This window comes from Cicer arietinum, chromosome 3, assembly GCF_000331145.2.
Source record: "Cicer arietinum cultivar CDC Frontier isolate Library 1 chromosome 3, Cicar.CDCFrontier_v2.0, whole genome shotgun sequence".
Taxonomy (NCBI): Eukaryota; Viridiplantae; Streptophyta; class Magnoliopsida; order Fabales; family Fabaceae; genus Cicer; species Cicer arietinum.
The window spans coordinates 7252374-7262422 of NC_021162.2; the positions used below are offsets into that span (position 1 = coordinate 7252374).

General features: G+C 30.4%; 1 protein-coding gene across 1 annotated transcript; it reads right to left on the reverse strand.

Moving 5' to 3' along the window:
* Nucleotides 1–660: 660 nt before the first annotated feature.
* LOC140919643 (uncharacterized) lies at nt 661–1161 on the reverse strand. Its single transcript, XM_073366245.1, has 2 exons — nt 889–1161; nt 661–831 (listed from the first exon to the last, which is right to left on the reverse strand). The coding sequence occupies exons 1-2, from the start codon at nt 1159–1161 to the stop codon at nt 661–663; spliced, it is 444 nt and encodes a 147-aa protein (XP_073222346.1).
* Between the last annotated feature and the right edge of the window lie 8888 nt (nt 1162–10049).

A 10049-nucleotide genomic window follows, 5' to 3' on the forward strand; every position in this document is an offset into this window, starting at 1 on the left:
TGTTTTTTAGAGACTTAGTGGATTATTTTTCTGTTTAAGATTGATGTATGTAAAAATGTGAATGGCAGAAAAATAAAGAACACAATAGTGTATCCTAGTTCCCCTTATAACCAATGGTACATCTAGTCCTCTTGCACATCACAAGATATTTTACATTATTTTTTAGAATAAGTACAAGTCTAACTCTAAGACTTCTGTTACAAACTTCTAACACTCATTCTAAGATAGCACACCACTATCTTAGTTTACAACACTTGAAGAAAGAACACCACTTTCCTTAATTCACACAATAACTTGAATGGTTTTGTAACAATAAATTTGATTGAAATCAATAGTTATGACAATTGAGCACAATGATAAATATATGTAATGATCCAAGTTGAATCTGAACTAAAAAATTGCATTGTTTCACAGTCTTATTCGGCTACAGCATGAGTGTAGTTGAATACACCTTTTGTAATACTCTTGAAAGTTTTCCTTTTAAAAGTTTTATCGTTCTAAAGGAACTTACCAAATTTCTTTACGTGGAAGGTGATGTTTTCATCTTCATTTGAATTCTTGTCATTGATTTGTTCTTTTGTCTATGCTTTTAAGGCAATGTTTTTGGATTCTTTTCTTGACTTTCATTCTTTTCTAGCCTTCCAAGTTCGATTGCATATTTTATAGGCTTTTCTTTTCAGAAATTGTGGTTACTTTAAGTTGCCAAGCCCTTGTTAGTGATCTTAGAACTTTGAGGTTCAATTCAGCATTAGTGAAGATCTTGCCAAGCGTCGTCAAGTGGTTGGTCAGATGAGAAAATCTTTTCTGTAAATCGATAATAGATTCTCCAGGCTGCATTCAAAATAGTTCATATTCTTGAGATAATGTATTGAGTTTAGAACGTTTTACCTCAATAGTTCCTTCATGAGTTACTTCAAGAGCATCCCAAATTTCTTTAGTAGTTTTGCAATGAGACACACGAAATAATTCTTCCAATCCAAGTGCCGATCGTAACATGTTTTTGGCCTTTTTATCAAACAACATTTTCCTTTTGTCATCATTTGTCCATGAGGCTTTTATATTTGTTTCTTCTTTATTGTCGATGACTGTTTTTGGAACATAGGGACCATTTTCTACTGCATCCCAAATATCATCTCCTTGTGCTTCAAGATATGCCTGCATGCGTGATGACTCTTCATCATATGCATATTTTTTATTGTTTTTAGTCTTATTTATCTTTTATTCATTAGTTAATTTAAAGAGTTATTTGATATATTTTGTTAATTTTATTTATTTTCTTTAATGAAATGTTTATGTTTTTATTTCCTTGATTAAGTAGAGATTTTTTGGAGTTTTGCGTTATTACTTTGTTTTAATGCAGTTCTGAATTTTGGTGAGAAATCAACATGACCTATGTGGAGTATTTTCGTCATATCTAGAGTTCTAGAAGTCAAATTGGAGTCACACCAAATGCAAGTGAAAGCAATGATACATAGCTACAACTTTCATGAAGACACCAAAACCAAATTCGGGCACAAAAGAGGAGAAAAATGCACTAAACTCCAGATAGAAGATAATGCATGCTTAAAGCACACCTGAAGCGCATTTCGCGCTGAAACCACTGCCAATTCACACTTGAAGCACGCGACGCGCAACATATCACATTAAAACTCGTTTTTCTCATTTTTGTAGGTATCTTTTTTACTATTGGGAAGTTGGGAGACTTCTGCCCTAGCAGAGAATCTCAAAGACGGTCGTTTCTAACACCATTGGAGTAGTTTTATCAAGAATCATTCCTGAATCCTTTTTGTAATTCTTCTCTAATCTCTATATTTTCAATCTTTGTCATGAGTAACTAAATCCTATTTGTTAAGGATGAGTGTAATAAGATGAAATCCTTATTTTTCTGATTTCATTTCCAGTTATATGAATGAGTTTATTGAATTATTTTTCTAATCTATGTGCTTAATGCTTTTTTATAGCTTGATTAACATTAAAATGTTCTACGATTCGTATTTTGAAACAAAAGTGGACTTTACGAATGCTTGAGATGAGAAATTCATGAATTTGTAGTCTAGGGATAGATGTCGGTCATGAAACCAGTTAAATTAGTTGCAAAGTCAATAGTTTAACAAGAGAATTCCTGTACATTAAGGCTTAATTCTAATCTTAAATCCACTAAGGAATTAGGGGTTACTTTGGAATTAAAGGTTCTATCACCAAGACATTAGGGCAAGAATAATAAAGAGAATTCAGTAATAATTCAATAAAAGAATTCAGTAACTAGGATCAAATTAGACACCAAGGTTGGATTTGAAGTGAAACTCATCCCTGAAATTTTTCTTGTTGTTGTTAATTTCAAATATTATTTCAATCAATTCAGAAACTTTTTGTTTAATTTTAGTAATTAAATATAACTCGATAGTAAAATGCAATCCTTGAGGTCGACACTCGGTACAACCTTTTTATTATTACTTGCAACAATTTAGTACACTTGCTAAAACGCTATGAAGTTTTTGGCGTTGTTACCGGGGATTGCCATCTAACTATGGAATTATAATTTAGCTACTTAATTTTTTGCTCTACAATAAAATTTTTGTTTTTATTTTATTTTTTATTTTGAAAAAAAAAACTGTTTTTCTTTTATTTTCGTGTGCTAGTGGTTTGTCTCTTTTTTGTTTGAGATAACTATTCGTTGTAGAGCATGGAAGATTGTAATGATAATATTCTACTACAATTATATGAAGATTATGATACTTGTCTAATATCTGGTATTTGTCGCATGATTGAGGGACAAATCTTGAGAGATACATTTTTAAAATATAACCTTCAGATTGGGACTCTTTGGTGTGACTTTTGCGGAGAAGGACATAGGAATGGAACTTGTCATGATTACTATGTACCACCACTAGAATATGAAGATCTATTGGTTATAGAAGCGGAAAATGATAAGTTTTATATTAAAAAGATCAATTGGGAATAAATTGTACCTCATAAAATTCTATCCAAAGAATCAGATGACAAAGACTTTCACATTACGGACGTTTTGGTTGAATTCATGAAGAATAACATGGTTTCAATTGAAAGATTTGAAAGTCGATGTGAGAGGTTATTTGAGCAAGTGGTTAAGTTTGAAAAGAAGGATGAAAAGTTGAAGATTGAAGATGATTTCATTGTTGTGGTAGAAGAAGATAAACAAGAGGAGAACATGAACAAGGAAAATGAAAAAGAAGAGATTAATGAAGTTTGGGTTTCAATCTTTGCCTTGTTCATCAATGTCCAATTGAAAAGGACATGGAAGAAACATCATTTATTTATGAAGTTCATGGAATTTCTACCAAACAAAAATTAGAAGAAGGATGATGTGTTCTTCTTGTCATATATGCCACCATGACAATAGTTGAGGCATCAAGCTAATGAATTTTGTTATATGAATTTGTTTCTTTTTAATTGTGTGTAAACGTGCAATATGATGAAGAATTATTAACATCTTGCATTTGGTCTTAAGTTTTCTATTCGGGATTTTGAAATTTAAACTCTAGTTCTTTGCTCATATCATTGCTCAATTCGATAAGTTTCACTAACGCATGCATTGTTGATTACTCCTTGGTTGTCGAAGTCTCACTTGCAATTTTTTTTAAAAACTAAATAAATTTTGTAACAACATGTTTGGCATCATTTAGATAGTTCATACTCTTTCTTATTATCCTAGCTGTGAACTTTTGAGCTTAAACACTTTAATTCTTTGTTGTATGATTATCCAGACATATGTTATCCCTTCAAAACTTGCACTAATTTTCACTTGCATCGCTTGTAATTTATGCATACACTGAGGCAATTTTATTTAGTTGTTTGAGTATTTCTAACTACCCTATGCAAATCCTATCCTTTGATAGCCCCTTTGAGCCATGCCCTTTTCTTTCGGTTACTGGCCACATTACAAACCAAAGACCTGACTTTAATTACATTACCTTACTTGGAGTTAGGTACGAATTTTTTTTGTCTTGTCTTGATAAAATTCTAAGTTTGGGGTTGCTAATGGGATAGCAATCTTTTAAGTTTGGGGTGGTGATTCTCACAAAGAGAAAGAAAAAAAATAGAAGAAAAATAAAAAAAATCAAAATAAAAATAAATAAAAAGGAAGAAAAAAAATTAGTTTGTGTACTTTGATAAATAATATTTTCTTGGTTCTTATGTCAATGTTTCAGAATCTCCACAATGATAAGATGAAGAAAAATAAAAAGTGGTAGAATAATTTGAAAAAATATGTCTATCTCCAAGTAGTAAAGCCTACTATCTCAAAATGTCCTACCTTTACCGAAGCCCCATTACAACCCGAAAGTCCTCCAAAAATGTATGTGTTTGTTGCATTGTGATTGCTAACTAGAATTTTTTCAAGTCTATGATAGCGTGATGCATATTCTAGGATTTGAGTGATAAATTTCTAACCCTTGCTAAACACTTGAGAGAAATTTTGGTGAGATTGTGCGAAGAGAGAATTGAACTTGATGAATGAATGCTAAAGTATACAATTTGTGTTGTTTTTTTATTAGCAACCATGGAGCATGATTAATGTTTTATAGTAGCTCGAACTTTGAGAATTGAGTTTGATTTGGTTTGAGAAATTGAGTTTAAGTTTGATTTTAACTGTATCAAATATGAAATTAATTGTTGTTTGGGGACAAGCAATAAATTAAGTTTGACGTTGTGATGACTCTTCATCATATGCATATTTTCAATGTTTTTAGTCTTATTTATATTTTATTCATTAGTTAATTTAAGGAGTTATTTTATATATTTTGATAATTTATTTTTTTACTTTAATGAAATGTTTATGTTCTTATTTCCTTGATTAAGTAGAGATTTGTCGGAGTTTTGCGTTGCTACTTTGTTTTAATGCAGTGCTGAATTTGGGTGAGAAATCAACATGACCTATGTGGAGTACTGCCGTCATATCTAGAGGTGTAGATGTCCAATTGGAGTCAAACCAAATGCAAGAGAAAACTATGATCCATAGCTACAACCTTTATGACGACACTGAAACCAATTTCGGACCCAAAAGAGGTGAAAAGTGCACTAAACTCTAGACAGAAGAAGATGTCCGCTTGAAGCGCGTCTGAAGCTCATTTCGCCCTTAAGCCACTTCCAATCCGCACCTGAAGTGCGCGACGCGCAGCAGAACACATTAAAACTCGTTTTTCTCAATTTTTTAGGTTTCTTTTTGACAGTTATGAAGTCAGGAGACTTCTGTCATAGCAGAGAAACTCAAAGACGATCGTTTCTAACACCATTAGAGTAGTTTTATCAAGAATCATTCATGAATCTTTCTTGTAATTCTTCTCCAATCTCTATCTTTTCTACCTATATCATGAGTAACTAAATCCTATTTGTTAAGAATGAGTGAAACAAGATGAAACCCTTATTTTTCTGATTTGATTTCCAGGTATATGAATGCGTTTATTGAATTATTTTTCTCATCTATGTGTTTAATGCTTTTTATTACTTGATCAACATTAAAATGTTCTACGATCCGTATTTTGAAACGGAAGTGGACTTTACGAATGCTTTAGATGATAAATTCATGAATTGTTAGTCTAGGGATAGATGTCGGTCATGAAACCAATAAATTTAGTTGCAAAGTCAATAGTTTAACAAGAGAATTCATGTACGGTAAGGCTTAATTCTAATCTTAAATCCACTTAGGAATTAGGGGTTACTTTGGAATTAAAGATTTTGTCACTAAGACATTAGGACAAAAATAATAAAGAGAATTCGGTAATAATTCAATAAAGGAATTTAGTAACTAGGATCAATTTAGACACCAAGGTTGGATTCAAAATGAAACTCATCCTTGACATTTTTCTTATTATAAAGGGTCAATTTTATTATTGTTGTTAATTTTGAATATTATTTCAATAAATTCAAAAAAAAAATTGTTTAAATTTAGTAATTAAATACAACTCGATAGTAAAATGCAATCCTTGAGTTCGACATTCGGTACTACCGTTTTATTATTACTTGCAACAATTCAGTACACTTGTTAAAACACTATCAATGCATATCTTCTAGAAGTCATAGTATTCTCCAACGAAGCAAGGTGGTTTATTGCTACTACCACCATCTCTAAAAATTGGTTGTGCGGAAGCCATGAATAAAGATCGAGGAGCAAATTACCAAAACCTGCTCTGATGCCAATTGTTAGTACAGAGACGCACCTAAGAGTGGAGGGGGTGAATTAGGTGTATATAAATTTTTTGGTTTTTTAAAGACTTAGTGGATTACTTTTCTGTTTAGGATTGATGTATGTAAAAATGTAAATAGCAGAAAATTAAAGAACACAATAGTTTATCCTAGTCCCCCTTGTAACCAATAGTTCATCCAATCCTCTTGTACACCACAAGAGATTTTCCACTATTTGTTAGAATAAGTACAAGTATAACTTTAATACTTCTATTACAAACTTCTAACACTCACCCTCAGACATCACACCACTATCTTAGTTTACAACATTTAAAGAAAGAACACCACTTTCCTTAATTCGCACAATAACTTGAATGTTTTTATAACAATCACTTTGATTGAATTCAATAGTGTATCACAATTGAGTACACTGATAACAATCTAATATAATTTCAAGTACAATAGAGAACATTTCTCAATGATATGACAAGGTAAAACCTGCACTTGAAATATGAAACTAAGACTATGAATAAATCAAAATATTTCAGAAAGTTTGTTCAAAATTGTTCTAAGATTAGTGAAAAGATTTTGAAAAGAGTAATTCGTTAAGTCATAAGCTATGAAGTATTAATACTCCTTAGACATCACTTTAGATCAGTAGCAATCGTTCATAGAGGTTTGATGAATATCTGCAATGATCCAAGTTGAATCTGAACTAAAAAATTGCATTGTTTTGCAGTTGTATTCGGCTACAGTAGGAGTATAGTTGAATACCCCTCTTGTAACGTTCAACTTTATTTGAGTTTTAAAGCTTGTATACGAATACATATTCTTGTAGTCGAATACAAATTAGTGAATTTTGCCATTGACTTGGTTTTGTATTCAGCTAAACCATGTTGTAGTCGAATATAAATGTGCAGTTTTAGCTACTGACTTAACATTTGTATTCAGCTACACCATCTTGTAGTCGAATACAAAAGTACAATTTTAGCTACTAACTTAGAAATTTTATTCGAATACACCATCTTGTAGTGAATACAAAAGTCCAATTTTAGCTACTGACTTAACAATTGTGTTCGAATATACTATCTCGTAGTCTAACACAGATATTCAATTTTATCTACTGACTTGAGTCTGTCTTTGGCTACAACATGCTATAGTCGAATACAACATTGATTTTTGTCAAAAACTTTATTTTCAAACATTGTTCATGCATTTCGACACTTTGAAAATTCTTTTGATGCATATGCTAAAGTGGAAGGTTCTCATGTACATTTGAACTATAACAATATTAGATTGCATCATGTATCCTACATTATAAAACTTCTAGCATATTGATTATAGTTGACTTTGAGTGTTGACTTCTTTTTTAGCTTGCAACTTGATGACTTTCCTTGGTCTTTTTCTTCATAAAAAACATAAGTATTTTACAACTTGAACTAGTAAATCAGATTTATTAATCTTTCTAATTAATTGTTTCTGATCAAGAATGAACTTTACCTTTCATATCAAGCTTTAGGGGTGTGCTTAAATCAATGTAGGACTTTAGTGAGTTTAAAGACATGATTTGGTTTCTTTTTATCTTCAAAATCAGGAGATTGATGAACATAAACTTCTTCATTTAAAAATCCACTTAAAAAAAAACTTTTAACATCCATTTGAAAAAGTGTAACAAGTTTATGAGATGCATATCATATAAGGATTCTTATTGCTTTTAACCTTGAAACTGAGTAAAAGTTTCACCATAATCAATATCTTCTTTTTGATTATAAACTTGAGCAACAAGTCTTGCTTCATTTCTAATTATTTAACCTTCTTCATCCAATTTTTTTTTGAATACCCATGTTGTACCAGTGATAGTTTGAGGATTTAGAACAAGAGTCCAAACTTGGTTTTTTTGAAATTGAAGTTCTACTTGCATTGCTTCAACACATGAGTCGTCAACTATAACTTAATTTGATATATTTTGGTTTTATTTGAGAGATCATTTTCATGTACTTGTTGTGATCTTTGAAAGAAATTCTTGTTCTAATATCATCCAATGTGTTTCTAATTATTTGATCTTGTGGATGATCCCCTACAATTTTTCAACGTCCTAGAGGTATTTGAATTTGATCTTGTTGTTGTTGAGATTGATCTTTTTCCTTACCGTCAATCATTTGCATGTAAAGTTCATCAAATAACATATGCATACTTACTTTTACTGCTTTTTGTTCTTAGATTATAAATTTTATATCCTTTAGAATTAGTGGAGTAACCTAGAAAGATGACTTTATTTGATTTTGCATCAAACTTCCCTTAATTATATTTCTTATTGAAAATATAACAATAAAAACAAAAAAATGTGACAATATGAAATATTTGGCCTTATGTTTTTCCACAATTCATATGATGTGTTATTGAGAATTTTTCTTATTTAAACACAATTTAAAATGTAGCAAGAAGTGTTGACTGCTTCAATCCAAAAATATTTCTCAACATTAAATTCTACCAAAATAGTTCTGATAATTTCTTGCAATGTTCGATTTTTTTTTCAACAACTCTATTTTGTTGAGAAGTTCTTGCACAAGAAAGACTATGAGAAATATCATTTTCATCAAAGAAACTTTTAGAAATTCTCCTCCATTTAGAAATTCTCAGTTTAAATTTATTTACAAAAAGTTTGAAATGTTTCAAAAGAATAATCTTTTTGTTTTAAAAAAAACACCCATGTGAATCTCAAAAAATCATCAACAATTACAAAACCATATTTCATTCCATCTTGTAGTTTTTATAGGTCCAAAGAGATCAATGTGACGTAGTTCAAGATGTTTTTGAGTAGAAACAAAATCTTTTGAATAAAAGCTACTCTTGACTTGTTTTCCTTTAGCACATGCTTCATATTTTTTTATTGTTTTCCAAACTAATTTTTGATAGTCCTCTAACAAGATCAAGATTGGATAACTTTGAGATTGTTGTCATGCTTACATGCCCAACAAGTTTATGCCACAACCATTTATCTTTATCAATGGACATCGAACGTGATTTAGTGGATAATTTTTATAAGAATAGCACATACATATTTTTCTTTCAAAATCCAAACAAAAAGATTTTCCAAAAAATGTTTGCTTACCTTCACATATGTTTAGTTTAAATACAATTTCAAAACCATTATCACATTATTGACTTATGCTTAGTAGGTTATATTATAAACCTTCAACATATTGAACATCAACTATTTTGCATAATTACCTTTACCTACAATACCTTCTTATTTGATTTGAGCTTCATCATTATTTCCAGAAGTTATAGATCTTCCATCATTTGAAACATATGACAGAAAACATTGTTTATCTTATGTCATATGTCTCAAACCACCATTGTCCAAATACGATGGTTTTATCTTTACATTTTGAAAACCAGCCCTCATTAGAGTTTAATAAGTTCTTAGGTACATGTATAGTCTTGGGTCTTTAAGGGTTAATTTTTTTCTTCAAATATTACTTTTTTTCTTAAGATAGAAGTTAGTTTTAAAATGACCAATCTTTAAACAATAAGAACACTTTATTTTTGTTCTTGAAGAACGTTCTGATATAAGGCCAGAATAATCTTCCCTTTGCGAAAATCAATTCGCTTTGATTTTCTCATACTTTTTCCGGTGAAAACATGAAGAATCAAGATGTCAAATCTTGTTACAATAAGAACATTCGATTTTGCATTTTTCTTCTATTTTTTCTAGTACGAAAAAGTTTTCTTAAAATTTTTGCTTTTGAGATTTGTCAAAACTAAGTCTAACTTTTTTAAAAATTCCTACTTATGATCCCTTGATTTTTCGAAATGTTTCAATGGACTTTATAAAATTTGAAAAACCGTTCTTAGGATTTTCAACTTCTATTTTGAGCAAAATGTTT

Coding starts and splice junctions, on each gene's coding strand:
- LOC140919643 (XM_073366245.1), bottom strand. CDS start 1,161: ATGCAGGCATATCTTGAAGCACAAGGAGATGATATTTGGGATGCAGTA. Junction 832..888: donor CTCATGAAGGAACTATTGAG/GTAAAACGTTCT, acceptor TTTTGAATGCAG/CCTGGAGAATCTATTATCGA.